Raw genomic sequence first — 18239 nt, 5'->3', positions numbered from 1 at the left:
AAGAGTCTACCTGAAGTGACGTTTATCTATTTATGGATGTATTATGATATCAGACACAGTGAAAGGCACTATATAAGATAAGGATTCACTGACTGAGGAATGGATGGAGAGTTTGCTGCCCACGTCCTTCAATTCCACCATTGACCACTAGTGAACATCGGGAGGGGGTCACTTGAGTAGAATGTCCTGGGGTGCCCACCACATGCAGACATCCCCCCCGCACCTCCCCCATATCCTGTCCTGAAAACCATCTCACCTGTTCAGTCAGTCAGGCAGGCAGGTGTCTCATTCTGTGTGTGTGTGTGTGGCATGAATGCCAGTCTAGTGCTCAGCTGCTGCCAACAGAGGATGACCAAACCCAAAGAGCAGCGACATCGGGCAGACAGAACTAATAATAATTGTGAAAACCCAAATTCACCCTCCAACCTCCTGCCGCTAAACATAGGCTGGCACCCACCTTGCCCAGCCTCTATAAAGTGCCCATGTTAGGCTGGTCAGATGGGCACTGGGCAGCAGGACCACAAAGTGCTGAGGTGAGCTGAAGTGGGCAGACCAGGCCCTGGATAAGCACATCGATATGTGATTGAAGTGATGGGACCTCGAGACCCCAAAAATGAAGGGTGGACGATTAACTGGACTGGGCTTGGATGAGCCTGACAGAGCAGCGATGGGACCATCTTGATCGTCTGGAGCTCTCGAGCTCACTGACTGTCTGTTTGAGTGTCTTGTTTGGGCTCACCCTGGGTGTCCCCAGCCCAAATCTGAATCTGTCACCTCATGAGGCCAAGCATGGCGCCTCAGCCACCAGGCCAAGCTACAAGTATGGCACTTAATGTGAGACCATCTAGCTGGAGAAGGAGGCCTCTTGTGTCACCTGCTCTGGCTTTTTGGGGGTCACTCAGACATCCCTAGTAAGTAAAGAGATGGGTCAGGGGGGGGGGTCGCATACTCTCTATTACTGCCCACCACCTCTGTGTGATCTTCAACATGGGCATCTCTTCATGCCATCCAGACAGCACAGCGTTCCTACAGTAAGTGGAGCCGGGGGTCCTGACAGAAATGCCACTCCAAGTGGCAAAAAAAAATGAAAGTTCTGACAGGGGAGGCGACTGGGTGCATGATGATGTGCCACAGACGATGCAGGAATGCCCACCTAAAGGTGGACCTCTGCCATCCCCCATTGGCAAGGTTTATATGAGTTGGAGAGATCTAGCAGGGCATCTACTCATGACTGGCAGGCCAGCAGGGAATTTGGGCAGTGTGGAGTAGTGGTTAAGGCTTTGGGCTTCTGACCCTGAGGTTGTGGTGTCAAATCCCCCCACTGACCCAGTGTAACCCGCCTGTACTGCTCGTGGCAAAAGAAAAGAAATGTAACCAGTGGTGTCTCAAATGTACAGTAAGTCGCTTTGGATAAAGATGTCAGCCAAAAATGTAAAAGGTAAGTAAGTCAGTGCCCATCCCACATCACGTTATTTAGGAATACACTAAAGTGGACATTTTACTAGTAGGGCATCACCTCACCTGGCACTAACCTCAACTTGGCAGAATACTAGCCAGGCAGTACCCCAACCTAGCAAGACATATTCAGATTTGGAATCACCCGTTTTAGTCATCTGGTATAACACAATGGGCAGCATGGCAGGCAGGTACTTCTCCAGCATGGCATGACCACAAAAGATTTGGCACAACCCCAAACAGGACAGCATGCCTGGTAAACATTATCATATTGGGGCATTGCTCTATTTAGGAATAAGCCCATGTTGGCATCTGTCTAGTATGGCAGTTGTACTGGGATGGCACCACCTCATCTGGGCATAACCACAATTAAGCAATGTGTCAGCTGGGCACTCATCCAACTCAGTAAAGCAGTAACTGGAAAAGGGCAGTGTGCCCATCCAACAACACCCTATTAGGGCATCTCTCTGTTTGGCCAGAACCCCAACTGGGCATCTTGGTAAGTTAGACGTTGTACTAAGAAGGTATCACTTCATCTGGGCATAATCACAACTAAGCTGTGTGAGAGCTAGGCACTTTGCCAACCTAGCTGGGCATTATGAGATTTGGCAGTAACCCAGTAAGGACAGGATTTCCATCTGTGTCTCTCTATTTAAACAGAAACCTAAGTGGGCATCAGGCTAGTAGGGCATTGGGCTAAGAGGGCAACACGCACGGCTAACTGAAAGTGGTGGCTGACAGGGTATTTGTGTTATTTGCTTTCACTGTTTATTTGTATGATTAATTAACAGAAGTCATGAATATTCTTCGAAATTCAGTCGATGTTATATAGCGCCTTTCACAGACTGGACCGACCACAGTCTTTGTGCTGTGTTTCTAACGATGAAATGTGAAAGCTAACCGGAGAGGCTGGCATGGCTACCTTGCAGAGCACAGTGGCGAGGCATACCCTCCTCATCACCATTGCCTGTCATGTCAACCAGCTTTATTGAGGGGCCTTGGGGTGGCATTCAGGGCTCCGAATGACCCCACTAAACCAACTGTGTTTATCCGTGCCAGCCTCTGAACTTACTGTGTCCGTGATGACATTAAAGGCAGCACATAAAACAGAAGGTGATGAGTTAAAGGTGACAAAAAGGACTCTATGAAAGGTGCTATACAAAACAAGTGATTAAGTAAAAGGCGCTATATCAAACAAAAAGTGATTACAGAAACAGTGCTCTGTATAAAGTACACCACATAAAGGCAAAAGTGATGAATTAAAAGTACAAAAGTATCAAATTAAACTGAATAAATGAAAGTCACTATACAGTATAAAATAATTTGTGACTGCATTATAATAAACACACTACACAAAACAAAAAGTGACGAATTAAAAGACACTGTATAAAGCAAAGAGTGATTCAGTTTTAAGGTACTATATGTAACAACGCAGTTCAGAGAACTAACAGTGATTGCTGAGAGGGCACTACATAAAACAAAAGGGATCAAGTGAACGGCACAGTATAAAACAAAAAGTGATTACACAAAAAGTACTATATTACTATCACTATCTTACTATATTGTCCATCCATCCATACATTATCCAACCCGCTATATCCTAACTACATGGTCACGGGTGGTCTGCTGGAGCCAATCCCAGCCAACACAGGGCGCAAGGCAGGAAACAAGTACCGGGCAGGGCGCTAGCCCACCACAGGGCACACACACACATACACACACACACACACACCAAGCACACACTAGGGACAATTTAGAATCGCCAATGCACCTAACCTGCATGTCTTTGGATTGTGGGAGGAAACCGGAGCTCCCGGAGGAAACCCACGCAGACACGGGGAGAACATGCAAAGATTCCATAAAATGGAACTCAACGTTCTGCTCACACATTCAGAAGATTAGCAAGATGGTCGATCTGGAAACCTTCTACTCTAGGAGTTGACCAGCACCTGGCCATCAAGCAGGGACATGACTACCAGTGCAAAGCGGATGGGCAATGCCATTCCAAAAGGGAGGTCTGTCCACCCAATCCAATTCTTAGTTTACTCTAGCATTTTGTTGCCCTCCCTACTCTCTCAAATGCCCACCCCATGACATTCTAGTTAAGTCACCGTAATCGAGCCGGGCCGACTCATCCCTGCTCACGTCTGTTCCAGCAACTTACAATGAAGGTCCCATCTCGGGTTTCTTTTTTAGGATTGTGGTCAACAAGACTGTTATCATGATTGGCAAAATGGGTATCATACTACCAGAACAGTCACAACACTCAGCTGGCTGCTCAGCACAATGTCTACACGTCTATAATGATGAATGGAGATCCAAATGAAGCCAACAGTCATAACCCCATAATAGACACCCCCCCCCCACAAGGTTCAGAAGAATGAGGGTACCTGGTGCTGACTGCATTTCCTGAATGCCTCCCACCATTATGAGCGCCTCGATCACTTTGCTCTGAAGATCCAGGTTCCCATCAGCACTGTGGAAGAAGAAGGTGACAAGAGTCAGGGGGGATGTAGAGCCCCCCTACGTAAATACTGCAGTGTAGACAGAGAGTCTCACCTGGGCACTGGGGGCTTGAAGAGGACCCCACTCAAGGCCTCTCCAAGTTGCCGGGCCATCGGCAGACTTTTGCCTCCTCCCTTCCACACTTTGCACAAGTGCTGGGTCAGACGGTGAAGGACGAGCCAGTTCTGCTGGGACAAGCTGGGTGATTCCAGAATCTTCCTGAGTTGGTGCCCACACTCCTCAAGATTTTGTATGTCTGGGGAAGAGAGGACAAGACAACAGATTGAGTCACCAGGGTTAGGAATAATGAAAGGGCACAACTAAGGACAGACCTTCTGAAAACTCTGAGCAGGCGGTTGTAGGTTTAATGGAGACCACTGGAGAGAATCCTTAGCTGATAACTTGATGGGAGGCTGTGGCCACCTCCACTAAACTAGAAGTGGGCAGAAAGATCCAAAGAACCACAGACACCTGGAATAAATGACCAAGTATTGTGGTGGAGAACAGGATTTGGGGTCCTTCAAATCTGGACCTGATATGGTTTAGACAATCTAGGAGACCAGGATGGACAAGCTTATTGGGCTGAATGACCCATTCCCATCGGAATTTTCTAAAGTTCTAAAGGTGTGAATACCAAGAACAGCTAGGATAACAATAGTGGACCAGGTGGGAATAATGGAGCTCAGAAACCAATAATACAGCAAAGAAATACAGCAAAAAATATGGATTAATAATCTGATGAGAACAGTAGTAGGAAAAAATAAAACCGGAAACCAAAGAACACAATGAAAAATGCCGATTATTGATCAGGTGCTCCTTGTTCTTTTTGGGTGGAGCTCCAGGAGGCAGGGACACCCTGATGTCACCACTCCTGAATCGTCCCTTTGGCTGGTTAAGTCAGTTGAGCAGGTGGCTACCAATTGGTTTCTCCTTCCTTCCTTCCTTCCTTCCTTCCTTCCTTCCTTCCTTCCTTCCTTCCTTCCTTCCTTTAGTACCCACCTCTCTTCTCTCAGATCCTGATTCCTTTAATCAGCCCACTTCACTGTTAATTGGAGTCTCCTTTCATTGCTGAGTCCATCTCTCTGTTTTCCTGTTCCCAGTTGTGATTTCCCACCCAATCTCAGTTTCTTCTCCTTACCCACTTGATGAGATTCTAGTTGTTTTTGCTCCGCCCATCCTCTCTTCTCTCTTGATTCTATTTCTACTGCCACACCCACTTTCAAAGCTAACCGTACTGCAGCTCCATCGCCACACCCACATTTCCCTGTCCTAGCTCTGTGGATCCGCCCACCTCTCTCTCTCCTGGTTCTGTTTCTGTTGCCCCACCCACTTCTAGTCAATGTGTGGCTTGCTTACATCACTTCTGGTTGCAGCTACTGAATGCCTTTGCACTACTCACCCTACCATCTACTGGCCACTTCACTGCTGGACAGGCTGGAGCTCCTTTACCACAGCACATTCCTAATTTCCTTGCATCACCCATCCTCCCTTCTTTTCTGGTTCTATTTCCATTCCACCATCTTCTTCTTGTTCTATCTAAGATTCTGTGTGTCACCCACCCTAATCCCTGCTACCCAATTCATTTCTGGCATGCCCACGTTTTCTCAGTCTCAATCCTAGTCCCAGGATGGCATGGTGGCACAGTGGTAGTGCTACTGCCTCACAACAAGGAGACCAGGGCTTATGCTCTGGATCCTCTCTGCATGTTGTTTGGAGGTTCTCCCCGTGCCTGCATGGGTTTCCTCCGGGTGGTCCAGTTTCCGCTCATTGTCCAAAGTTAAGTAAAGTGTGTGTGTGTTCACACTGTGATGAATTGGTGCCCTGTCCAGGCATTGTTCCTGCCTTGCATCCAGTGCTTACTGGGATAGGGTTCATTTTTCCTGACAACCCTGCTTAGGAAAACATGAGTTTAAAAATGAATAGATGGATGAGGCTTGTCCCATTGCTCCTGCCACCTCCATCTTCTTCTGCTCTCAGTTTCTTTGTCCTATTCACATCTTTCCTGGTCCCATTTCCACTGCCACATCCCGCTTCACTCCTAAATGGATTCTTAGTTCATTTCTCTCCTGATTCTGTTTCCATTACTCAGCCCACTTCACTGATCACTGGATTCCAGTCCCTTTACTTTGCCTACTGAATTATTCTCCTGATTCCATTTTCATTGTCCACCCAGTGTTCAGAGTTGATTGGATTCTACATCCTCTGCTCTGTCCATCCACCTCTCCTCTCTTCTGATCCCAGCTGCTTTTTCTCACCCACCTCTCTTCTCCTCTCATTCCATTCCATGGAGGTGTCAATGGTGTCTGGTTCAAGAGGCCCCTAAATATGAAGAGGGTGCAAGGAAGCCAACCCACACATGAGCAGCACACCATACTTTAAAAGAAATTCCAGAAGAATTGAGCAAGAGAATTCCTGAAATGTATCAGTCGGGACAGGGTGACAAAGCCATCTCTAAAACCCCAGCGAACCACCGTGAGAACCGTCAAAGCTGATTGGCTTCTACTTCTTGTGCTCTGTCCATCTACCTCTCCTCTCTTCTGATCCCAGCTGCTTTTCCTCACCCACCTTTCTTCTCCTGTCATTCTATTTCCATTGCCCCACATATGTCACTTCTGGTTGTAGCTACTGAGTTCCCTTGCACTGCCCACCTTTCTTCTGCTCCCACATCTACTGAAGTGGGTTATCGCTGGGCAGGTTGCATCTCCTTTGCCACGCCCACATGTCCTTAGCCTGTATCCCAGTCCTTTTGCTCCTCCCACCTCTCTTCTCTTCTCATTCCATACCCATTGACCTTCTAGTCTCAGCTTCTTTGCCTATTTATGTCTGCCCTGATTCTATTTTGATTGCCCATCCCACTTCACTGCTGATTGGGTTCTACTTCCTTTGCTCCACCCATCTATTTCCTTTGCTCCACCCATTTCTCTTCTGATCCCAGCACTTTTCTTTACCCAAATCTCTAATTCTGATTTTGTTTCCATTGCCCCCTCATAAATCATCACTTCTGGTTGTACCTACTGAATTACTTGGCACTCCCACCTTTCGTCTGCCCTAACATTTCCTGCCTGCTTCAGGTTATTGTGCACCCTTGGCCAGGCTTATTACTGCACCAACCAACTGTTCGGGCAGCTAACCCATGTGGCTGGGTTTTTACCCCCCTTATGATCTGTGCCCTAGGCGAATGCCTAATTTGCCTCGATGGTGTTGGCCCCACCTACAGCTCCTTTGCCACACCCATATTTCCTTAGTCTGTATCCAGGCTCTTCTGCTCTCCCAACTCTCTTCTCTCCCGATTCATTTTCCTTTTCGCTCCTAGTCTCAGCTTCTTTGCCCATTTATGTCTGCCCTGATTCTATTTTGATTGCCCATCCCACTTCACTGCTGATTGGATTCTACTTCCTTTGCTCTGCCCACCTCTCTTCTCTTCTGATCTCAGCACTTTTCTTTACCCAACTCTCTTTTTTTTCTGATCTTATTTCCATTGCCCCTCTTACATCATCACTTCTGGTTGTACCTTCCTGGCACTGCCCACCTTCCTTCTGCCTTAACATCTGCTGCCCAATTCAGGTTATTTTGCACCCTAGGTCAAGCTTACTAGTGCATTGGTAGCTAACCCGTGTGGCTCGGTTCCCCCCCCCCCCCCTTGGCAAATGCCTAATTTGCCTTGATGGTGGTACTGGCCCCACCTACAGCTAATTTGTCACGCCCATATTTCCTTTGTCTTCATCCCAGCTCTTTGCTCCTCCCACCTCTCTTCTCTTCTGGTTTTATTTCCATCACTTCTGGTTGCATCTGCTGAATTGCTTTGCACTGCCCACCCACCTTCTGCCCACTTTACAGATTGATGGGCTGCGGCTGCATTGCCATGCCCACACTTCCATAGTCTTCCTCCTTTGCTTCACCTGGTTTTCCTTCTCCACTGATCCAAGCTCCTTTGATGTATTCCTTTCACTTCTGTTTGGATTGTAATTCCTTCCTTCTCTGTTCTCTCTCTCTTCTTTCCCAATTCTATTTCCATTGTCTGAAATGCTTCACTTCTCTTTGCATCTCAATTCCGTTCCTGACATCTCCTGCCCACTTCACAGTTCCTTGGCCACGCCCCCATTTCCTCTCTCTGGATGTGATTCTTTTTGCTCCGCCCACTACTCTCTCTCTCTCTTGATCTGTCCCCTTTTTTCTTTCTCTACTCCACCGTTGTCCCCCTGCTCTACCCACGTGACTCTCACCTTGGGCAGCGGTGATCAGGTCGCTATAAATGACGGCTGGGATCACCGGAGAAGGCAGCTTGTTAAGGTACCACTTGAGTGTGCTCACCAGCACTGGCCCGTCAAACTGCTCCCAGTCCACAGAGTTGGACTCTGCAAGGAAAAAGACGAACATAAGTCAGAACAGGAGGAGCATCCGAATGTGTCCCTTTTGAGGGGTCTTCTCATCATCATCCTCAAGACTGTTCTGTATATACTAAATACTGCAGCACCACAAAACATCTATTTTCCTGACCCCAGGAAAATAGATAGATAGATAGATAGATAGATAGATAGATAGATAGATAGATAGATAGATAGATAGATAGATAGATAGATAGATAGATAGATAGATAGATAGATACTTTATTAATCCCAAGGGGAAATTCACAAAATGGGGAGACGTGAAGCCTGACTAGGCCTCAAAATGGAGATCGAGACTTAAAAGGTGACAAGAAAAATAGCAAACCTTGAGGTACGTCCCACCAGAGAGAGGGAGAGAGACAGGACTGTGAAAACTGCGGCTGGAGCAAAGACGAACCCACAAAATTTGTTTGATAACAAAAAAATAAAAAATAAAAAAGGAATTGCTAAAGACAATCCTAGCAAACAAAGTCAAAAACTCAATCTACAAGAACATCCAAGTTCCTGAGCAAGCCAACTCTGACGCATGATACGGTGCCGTGAAAAAGTATTTGCCCCCCTCCCGATTTCCCCTGTCTCTACTGACTTATAACACGTAATTCACATGTAGTGTCATACAAAAGACCACCTGAGTTAACACATTCATACTCAGTTTTTAGATGATCTTTTGATTTATTGAAGGCGAAACATTTCCTCAACTCCTATATTACCCGTTGTCACAGATGCCCGGGGTCCTTGATCGGCTGGGATTCCTCTTCACGGAGATGACCGGAGGAGCAAGCGTGGGCAGAACAGTACGTTTGATGGCAGCCCCCAGTGGTGCCTCGGATTCCCGCAGGGCTTCAAGGGAGCTGGAGTTATCTACAACCCTGTTGAGATCCAGGGGGTACCACCAGGGGGTGCTGCAACAGCTGCTGAGCCCTCTTGGGTGGGTTTTCTGCCACACCCGGAAGTGCTGCCGAAAGTAAGTCAACGAGCACCTGGACCACCTCTGGGGGTGTTATAAATGGAGCCAGCAGTCACTACTCGGGGACCCAGGGAGACAAAGCTTGCCGAGGAGGAGTGGAGGAGAAAGAAAGGAAAAGTATTGTTTAGAGGTGTTGTGTACTTGTGGGAATGCGGAAGATGTGAAGAAACAAAAATGAAACTTTTGTGTTTTATTAATGTGCCCCCTGCATCAGTCTGTCTGGTTAAGTGCTGGTATAGCGCCATCTAGTGTCACACCGGGTGAAAATGGACAGTTACGCCCAAAGGTTTAGAGAATGACCCAAATGTTGGTTTTCACAAAGTTTTGCTGCTTCAGTGTTTTTAGATCTTTTTGTCAGATGTTCCTATGGTACACTGAAGTAGAATTACAAGCAGATCAGATGTTTGAAAGGCTTTTATTGACAATGACATGAAGTTTATGCACAGAGTCCATATTTTCAGTGTTGGCATTTCTTTCTTTTTCAAGACCTCTACAATTTCACCCTGGCATGCTGGCAAATTAACTTCTGGGCCTAATCCTGACGTATGGCAGCCCATTCTTCATAATCAATGTAAGGAGTTTGTCAGAATTGGTGGATTTTATTTGTCCACCCGCCTCTTGACCACAAACTCTCAATGGGATTAAAGGTCTGGGGAGCTTCCTGGCTGTGGTCCCCAAATTTCCATGTTTTGTTCCTCAAGCCACTTAGTTCTCACGTTTGCCTTATGGCCTGGTGCTCCATCATTGTTGGTCACCAAACTGTTCTTGGATGGTTGGTGAAGTTGCTCTCAGAGAATGTTTGGTGCCATTCCTTATTCATGTCTGTGTTCTTAGGCCAAATTGTGAGTGAGCCCACTGCCTTGGCTGACATGAATGGTCTCAGAATGCTTTACTGTTGGCATGACACGGGGCTGATGGTAGCACCGCTCTCCTTTTTTTTTCTGGATGCCCCAAGCAATAGGAAAGGGGATTCATCAGAGAAAATGACTTGACCCCAGCAGTCCTCAGCAGTCCAATCCCAGAATACCAGTCTGTCCTTGATGTTTTTCTTGGCTTTTCTTTGCTGCCCTTCTTGACACCCACCAGGCCATCCTCCAAAAGTCTTCACCTCACTCACACCTGCTTGCTGCCATTCATTCCTGAGCAAGCTCTGCCCTGGTGGTGCCCGCAGCTGAATCAACTTTAAGAGATGCTCCTGGCACTTGCTTTACTTTCTTGGGCGGCCTGAAGTCTTCTTCACCTCTCTATTGTAACGCAATCAGTGTGACAGGGTGACCCCCAGCCTTGTCCTCGTCGACACTGTCACCCGTGTGAACAAGAGGATCACTGAAATGTCGTCAGCAGGTCCGGTTGTGGCAGGGCTGGCTGACATGCAGTGGAAATGGTTTTTTTTTGGGATGAAGTTCATTTTCATGGTAAAGAGGGACTTTGCAATCCAATTCAATTCATCTGGTGACTCGCCAGAACATTCTGGAGTTATTCCAAATTGCCATCATAAAAACTGAGCCACAAACTTTGTGAAAATTCATATTTGTGTCCTTCTCAAAACTTTTGGTCACCACTGTACTCATCCACTTAGTCACTCAATCAGCCAAAGAGCCTAACCGAAATGTTGACGGGGTCAGTGAGGCTTCACACACCCAAGCAAGATGGCCACCAGTTCTAATGAATCTCAACATCCCTTCAACAGGACCTTTCGAAGGTGGGTTAAAGGGTCTTGTGGTATAGTAGGTATGTGGCTTAAAGAGAGTGTTGCCGTATTTTAATAAATAAATAAATAATTCTGATGTGCTTGAGCTTTGGGTGGAGCAGTTGTGAGCGATGGTCTGCTAAGGCAGCTCGTCTCCGGGTTGGCGTGGGGTGGTTGGCGCTGGCAGACTCTCTGATTGTCTCATTGTCAGCCCGGGGCAACAATCAGGCGATCGCACCTGCAACTGCTCCTCAACATATAAAAGGGGAGCACAAGTTCAAGAAAGGGGAGGAAAAAATGAGGGAAGAAAGAGAACAGAAACTGAGGCAGAGAGAAAGAGCGCAGCATTGGGGTGGAGACAGTGAACGAGCCAGCCTGCAGTGTGGTCAGTGGTCCCGCGACAGAGCAAAGGATTGGCGCTCTCCACTGATTGTGCAGAGGAGTAGGTGCGATCGAGGTGGGGTCCTCATCCTGGAGTGAGCGAGAAGGAAGATGAGAGGACAACCGACCCCAAGACACAGCTCGAGGCAGCCATGATGGGGTGGGGATGGCTGAGCGAGCAATGGGTGAGCTGAGGGAGACCAGAAGGGAGTTGTGCTCGGCTCGTTCTGGAGGTGTCAATGGTGTCTGGTTCAAGAGGCCCCTAAATATGAAGAGGCAGTAAGGAGCTAACGTGTACCTGAGCAGCACACCATACCTTAAAAGAAATTCCAGAAGAACTGAGCAAGAAAATTCCTGAAATGTATCAGTCGGGACAGGGTGACAAAGCCATCTCTAAACCCCAGTAAACCACCGTGAGACCCGTCAAAGCTGATTGGCTTCTACTTCTTGTGTTCTGTCCATCCACCTCTCCTCTCCTCTGATCCCAGCTGCTTTTCCTCACCCACCTCTCTTCTCCTCTGTTTCTGTTTCCTATGCCCCACATACGTCACTTCTGGTTGTAGCTACTGAGTTCTCTTGCACTGCCCACCTTTCTTCTGCTCCCATATCTACTTAAGTGGGTTATCACTGGGCAGGTTGCAGCTCCTTTGCCACACCCACATGTCCTTAGTCTGTATCCCAGTCCTTTTGCTCCTCCCACCTCTCTTCTCTTCTGATTCCATTTCCATTGCCCTTCTAGTCTCAGCTTCTTTGCCCATTTATGTCTGCCCTGATTCTATTTCGAGTGCCCATCCCACTTCACTGCTGATTGGATTCTACTTCCTTTGCTCCACCCACTTCTCTTCTCTTCTGATCCAGCACTTTTCTTTACCCAACTCTTTAATTCTGATTTTGTTTCCATTGCCCCTCACACATCATCACTTCTGGTTGTACCTACTGAATTACTTGGCACTCCCACCTTCCTTCTGCCCTAACATTTCCTGCCTGCTTCAGGTTATTTTGCACCAAGCGACTATTCGGGTTTGTAACCCATACAGCTGGGTTTTTTTACCCCCCTTATGATCTGTGCCCTAGGAGAATGCTTAATTTGCCTTAATAGTGGTGCCGACCCCGCCTACAGTTTATTTGCCACGCCCATATTCCCTTTGTCTTAATCCCAGCTCTTTTGCTCCTCCCACCTCTCTTCTCTTCTGATTCCATTTCCAATGCCCTCCTAGTCTCATCTTCTTTGCCCATTTATTTCTGCCCTGATTCTGTTTCGATTTCTCATCCCATTTCACTTCTGATTGGATTCTACTTCCTTTTCTCCACCCACTTGTCTTCTCTTCTGATCCCAGCACTTTTCTTTATCCATTTCTCTTTTTTCTGTTTTTTATTTCCATTGCTCCTCATCCATCATCACTTCTGGTTGTTCCCACTGAATTACATGGCACTGCCCACCTTCCTTCTGCCCTAACATCTCCTGCCCACTTCAGGTTATTTTGTGCCCAAGATCAAGTTTATTAGTGTGCCGACCGACTGTTCAGTAGCTAACCCCCAACCCCCTTATGATCTGCACTCTAGTCTAATGCCTAATTCGCCTTAATGGTGGCGCCGGCCCCGCCTATAGCTCCTTTGCCACGCCCATATTTCCTTTGACTTAATCCCAGCTCTTTTGCTCCTCCCACCTCTCTTCTCATCTGGTTTTATTTCCATCACTTCTGGTTGCATCGACAGAATTGCTTTGCACTGCCCAACCACCTTCTGCCCAATTCACTGATTGATGTTCTGCGGCTGCATTGCCATGCCCACACTTCCATAGGCCTATTAGTGCACCAACTGACTGTTCGGGTAGCTAACATTTCCTGCCTGCTTCAGGTTATTGTGTGCCCTAGACCAGGCTTAGTAGTGCATCAACCAACTTTTTGGATTTCTAACCCGTGTGGCTGGAACCCCCCCCCCCCCCCCCCCCCCCCCCCCCCTTATGATCTGCACCCTAGGCAAATGCTTAATTCACCTTAATTGTGGTGCTGGCCCCGCCTACAGCTCATTTGCCACACCCACACATCCTTAGTCTGTATCCCAGTCCTTTTGCTCCTCCCACCTCTCTTCTCTTCTGATTCTATTTCAATTGCCCATCCCACTTCACTTCTGATTGGATTCTACTTCCTTTGCTCCACCCACCTCTCTTCTCTTTTCTTTATCCAACTCTCTTTTTGTTCTGATTTTATTTCCATTGCCCCTCATACATCATCACTTCTGGTGATGTGAAGAACTGGTGGAAACTCGGATCAGTGGAAAGTCGGACCGAGGAAAATGACTCCAAGGGGGTGCAGAAAACTCATCCAGAAGAACCCAGATGGACCACTAAGGAATTACAGGCCTCCCTCCACTCAGTTAATGTTTTCATTCAGGATTCCATCATTAGAAAGACACCGAGCAAAGATGGGATCCATCGGAGAGTAACAAGGCACAGACTACTTCTAAACAAGAAGATAAGAAAGGTACGTCTAACTTTTTGCCAAAAAAACATCTTGATTACCCCCAATAACATTTGTGATAATGTCCTGTGGACTGGTGAGTCAAAAGTGAAGCTGTTTGGAAGACCTGGTCCTGTTACTTCAGGCATAAAGCTAACCCAGCTTTCCACAATAAGCACATCACACCTACAGTCCAACAGGGTGGTGGTCCTGTGATGGGGTGGCGACACTTTGCTGCGTCAGGACCTGGGCGACTTGTCATAATTGAGGATGGCGTGAATTCTGAAAGTCCTGGAGGAGAACATCCGGTCAGTCTGTGATGTAAAGTTCAAGTGCAGTTGGGTTATACAGCAGGACAACAACCTGAAGCACAAGAGCAAGACCACCTCTGAATGCCTGAAAGAGAAAACAAACTGAGGGCTTTTGAGTGCCTAAATCAAAGTCCTGACCTGGACCCCTTTGAGAAGTTGTGTTAGGACCTTAAACGGGCGGTTCATAGTTGAAAACCCTCCAGTGTGGCTGAATTAAAAAGCAATTCTGTGGAGATGAGTTGGTCCAAAGAGTGACCTTCTGTTATACTGGGAGCTTTTAATCGCAGTCGTTACTGCTGAAGGTGCAACAGCCATGTGTTAAGTTTGGGGGGCAATTACTTTTTCACAAGGGTGAGAGAGGTGTTGGTGAACTGCTTCCCTTCAATATAATCAAATGATCATTTTAAAAATGGTGTATTGTGTGCACTCAGGTGGTATTTTGTGTTATACTAAACATGTTTGGAAATCAAAGTGGTATGAATCAGCAAATACAGAAGTAATCAGGAAGGGGGCAAATACTTTTTCATTTCTGCAAAGAAGCTGAGGTGCCAATCTGTCCAGCGCACCCCCTGCCTGTTAGTCAGTGTGGCCAAGGGGAGTCCCTGCCCAGCTCATTTGTTTTAGATCCCAGTTCTGATGCTGAATCCCACCAAATCCAAAAGTCTCTCCCAGTAGGACTCTGAGCCCCCCCTTACCCGGTCGAGCCAGTGATGTCCGTTACTGTCCTAATTGTGTCTTTTACTCCCTTCCCTTCATTTTCAAGGACTGCCCCCCAGTATTTGGCACTTTTTTTCCACTGTTATGCCAGGCTGTGCCCCTTTCAGATCCCAGTGGCACAGATGCCCCCCTCCATCCCCTCCCGCTCCCTCTCGCGCTCGCCGCGCCTTTTTTTTTTTTCTTCCCTCCCGACTGCTGCATGAAGGATGACATCACTGGCAGCCAATCAGCGCGCGGCCCACGCAAGCTCTATTTCTGCTGAGCGCTGCGCTTTTCCTCCGGAGAGAAGCCGATAGCGCGGCGACAGGCAGAGGCCACGGGGCGCCAGGCTGGGCTGTCAGCTGGACGGAATGCAGGCTTTCATCGACGTACGCTTTAAACAAGGCAGGCCTGACCTTTGCCTTCTGCCTCAGGCCCGCTCGGTCATGCGGGACCCGTGGGTCTGTGTGTGCTGACCTCCAGACGTCTGGACTGGAGGAGACCCCCCCCCCCCCCCCAAATGGACAAGAATGCCAGGGTGACGGCGGGCCACTGAGTGTCACAGCTGACCCAGCGCTTTTGTCTCAGCAGGCGGCCTGCAGTTGGTCAGGTTTATAGTGGAGTGCTGCCACCTACAGCATCACAGCGGTACTGCAGCGTGGGAAATAAAGACATAAATGTGACGACTTGAGGAGCTCGAATGAGAAGCTCAGGTCTGGAGGGCATCGGTAGCTTCTGGTTTTTGACATTCAATTAATTAATTCATTTCCCACCACCTATGGGGGCAACAGTGAAATCAAAAGATCATCTAAAAACTGTGTATTGTGTTAACTCAGGTGGTCTTTTCTATGACCCTAAATGTGTTTGGAGATCATAAACAATGACGTGTTATGAATCATTAGAAATAGAGGAAATCGGGAAGGGTGCAACAGTGAAGCCAGTGAAGCACTGGCCAGCTCATACTGTGGCATCCCAATGTGTTCTCAAACCATCTGGGACAGGGGTGCCCAACTCCAGTCCTCGAGTGCCGCAGTGGTTGCAGGTTTTCCTTCTAACCCTTTTCTTAATTAGTGATCAGTTTTTGCTGCTAATTAACTTCTTTTGAATTAATTTTAATTGACTTTATTTTTAAGAAATGTTTCCCTGAATTTCTTCATTGTTCCTCTGAATTGTTTCATTTCTTTCCTTAAATGGCACCCAAACAGAAATGAAATGTGAAGTGAGTGAGCCAACAGGAGACCAACTAAGTCAGGGCCTCAAACTCCAACTAATTTCACTCCAACCAGTTGCTAAATGAGGCTCTGATTCTTGTCATTAATTAAACTCATTCTTTAATTCCATGGCTGGTTGCTCCTCTTATTGTGCAATAGCAGACATTTCCGAAATTGTGGATTTTCTCTTTTCTAAGAGCAGATCAGCATTCCTGAGACCTTCACCTTTCTTTATTTTCAGATATTCTATGATGGTCACAGTTTGCTGGTCATGTTTTGGCTCATTTTGTATCTCATTATTGTTTGGCTGCTAATTAAGGAAAAAGAAACAATTGCGGGGTCTGAGTCTTCAAAAGCAAATCAAATAAAATGAATTCAAAAGAAGTTAATGAGCAGCAAAAAAACGTTACTAATTAAGAAAAGAGTTGGAATGAAAACCTGCAGCCACTGCGGTCCTCCAGGACTGGAGTTGGGCACCCCTGATCTGGGAGATATAGTCCTCCTAACGGACTCCTGGTCTTGCCCGGGGTCTCCTCTCAGCTGGACGTGCCCATAACTACCTCAATTGGCTTCTCTCGATGCGGAGGGTCAGCATCTCCACTCCGAGCTTCTCCTGGATGTCTGTGCTTCTCACTGTCACTCTATGGGAGAGTTCAGACACCCTACGGAGAAAGCTCATTTTGGGCATTTGTACCCGTGATCTCGTCCTCATGGTCGTTACCCAAAGCGCATGACCATAGGTGAGGGCAGGGAAGTAAACTGACTGGTACATCGAGAGCTTTGCCTTCTGGCTCTGCTACATCTTCACCACTACTAAGGAATGGACTGTCAACGTGTACCCAAATAGCAAGCCGTGGACCACCAAGGATATCAGTGCACTGTGGATAAGATACGAGCTTATCGGGAAAATAAGGTATAGAGGAACAGCGAGTGATACGGCAAAAGGATTAACGGAAATAAAATGATATACGGAGGTAAAAAATCAAGAGGTGTTTTAATGATGTCAATCCGACGCAGGACTGGAGTCTCAAAAAGTGTGACACGGACCACGAGCTCTGAGGGGACGAACTTAATGACTTTTTTTTTTTCTTACGAGATTTGAAACCCATGCACATGATTTCAGCTCCTGTAATAGACGAGTGAAGGAGGTGCGCCGTAAAAATACCAGAAATCTCATTAGGCTGGAGATTGGTACACCTGAAGGGGCAGATGAAACCCACCGCCAGATGGCACATCAGGTCGGCTCCTCTTTCAAGCAACTCTCTCCAGTTTTACGTTTGCCTGTTAAGTGGTCCCCGAGCTGTGGGCACAGTCCATCTTTAGCCCACTTCCTAATGTCTCTGTAGAATGGCTACAGGTCAGTGTCACTCTCGTCCATTCCAATGAAACGCTTTGAACGCTTAGTGAATGACAAAGTCATTTTAAGACATCCACTGAGGATGGGCTGGCATGTCGACTGGGGTTGAGGAGCTTAGGGTTAGGGAGTTGGGCAGAACGAATAAAAGATGGACTGGAGGAGGTTGGATGTTATGAACAATTCCTTCCCCCAGCGTGAAAGGTGGCCGCTCGCTCCCAACTTGGACGCGGGCAGTGAGGCCCCGAATTACTTTTGGTTTGCAATGTGACATCACAAGTTCTCCTGGGTCACACTTACAAGGAGCTGCTCTGCCACATCCGGGAGAGTCAGAGTTGGGAGGTAGAGGACAACGCCTGGAAAGGAGAAGAGGAAGGAGATGGAGAGAGATGTGCGGTGGAAAGTAAGTAAGTCTGTCAAGGTGCCATTATTAAATATATATATATAAATATTCATAACTAAAAAATAGATGGGGCGGCACGGTGGCGCAGTGGGTAGTGCTGCTGCCTCGCAGTTGGGAGACCTGGGGACCTGGGTTTGCTTTCCGGGTCCTCCCTGCGTGGAGTTTGCATGTTCTCCCCGTGTCCGCGTGGGTTTCCTCCCACAGTCCAAAGACATGCAGGTTAGGTGGATTGGTGATTCTAAATTGGCCCTAGTGTGTGCTTGGTGTGTGGGTGTGTTTGTGTGTGTCCTGCGGTGGGTTGGCACCCTACCTGGGATTGGTTCCTGCCTTGTGCCCTGTGTTGGCTGGGATTGGCTCCAGCAGACCCCCGTGACCCTGTGTTCGGATTCAGCAGGTTGGAAAATGTATATATATATATATAT

General features: G+C 47.5%; 1 protein-coding gene across 2 annotated transcripts in view; it reads right to left on the bottom strand.

Moving 5' to 3' along the window:
- Positions 1 to 18239, bottom strand: part of pik3r3b (phosphoinositide-3-kinase, regulatory subunit 3b (gamma)) — a 172619-nt gene that overhangs the window by 104052 nt on the left and 50328 nt on the right. For both annotated transcript variants that reach the window (XM_028810807.2, XM_028810808.2), the window contains exons 4-6: positions 8184 to 8315; positions 4015 to 4216; positions 3846 to 3931 (exon numbers count right to left, since the gene is read on the bottom strand). In XM_028810807.2, coding sequence (XP_028666640.1) covers positions 3846 to 3931; positions 4015 to 4216; positions 8184 to 8315 — 420 coding nt within the window. The remainder of the gene's footprint in view (positions 1 to 3845; positions 3932 to 4014; positions 4217 to 8183; positions 8316 to 18239) is intronic.

This window comes from Erpetoichthys calabaricus, chromosome 10, assembly GCF_900747795.2.
Source record: "Erpetoichthys calabaricus chromosome 10, fErpCal1.3, whole genome shotgun sequence".
NCBI classification, from domain to species: domain Eukaryota; kingdom Metazoa; phylum Chordata; class Cladistia; order Polypteriformes; family Polypteridae; genus Erpetoichthys; species Erpetoichthys calabaricus.
The sequence above is the reverse complement of the archived record's forward strand: the minus strand, read 5'-3'. Positions and strand labels throughout refer to the sequence as shown.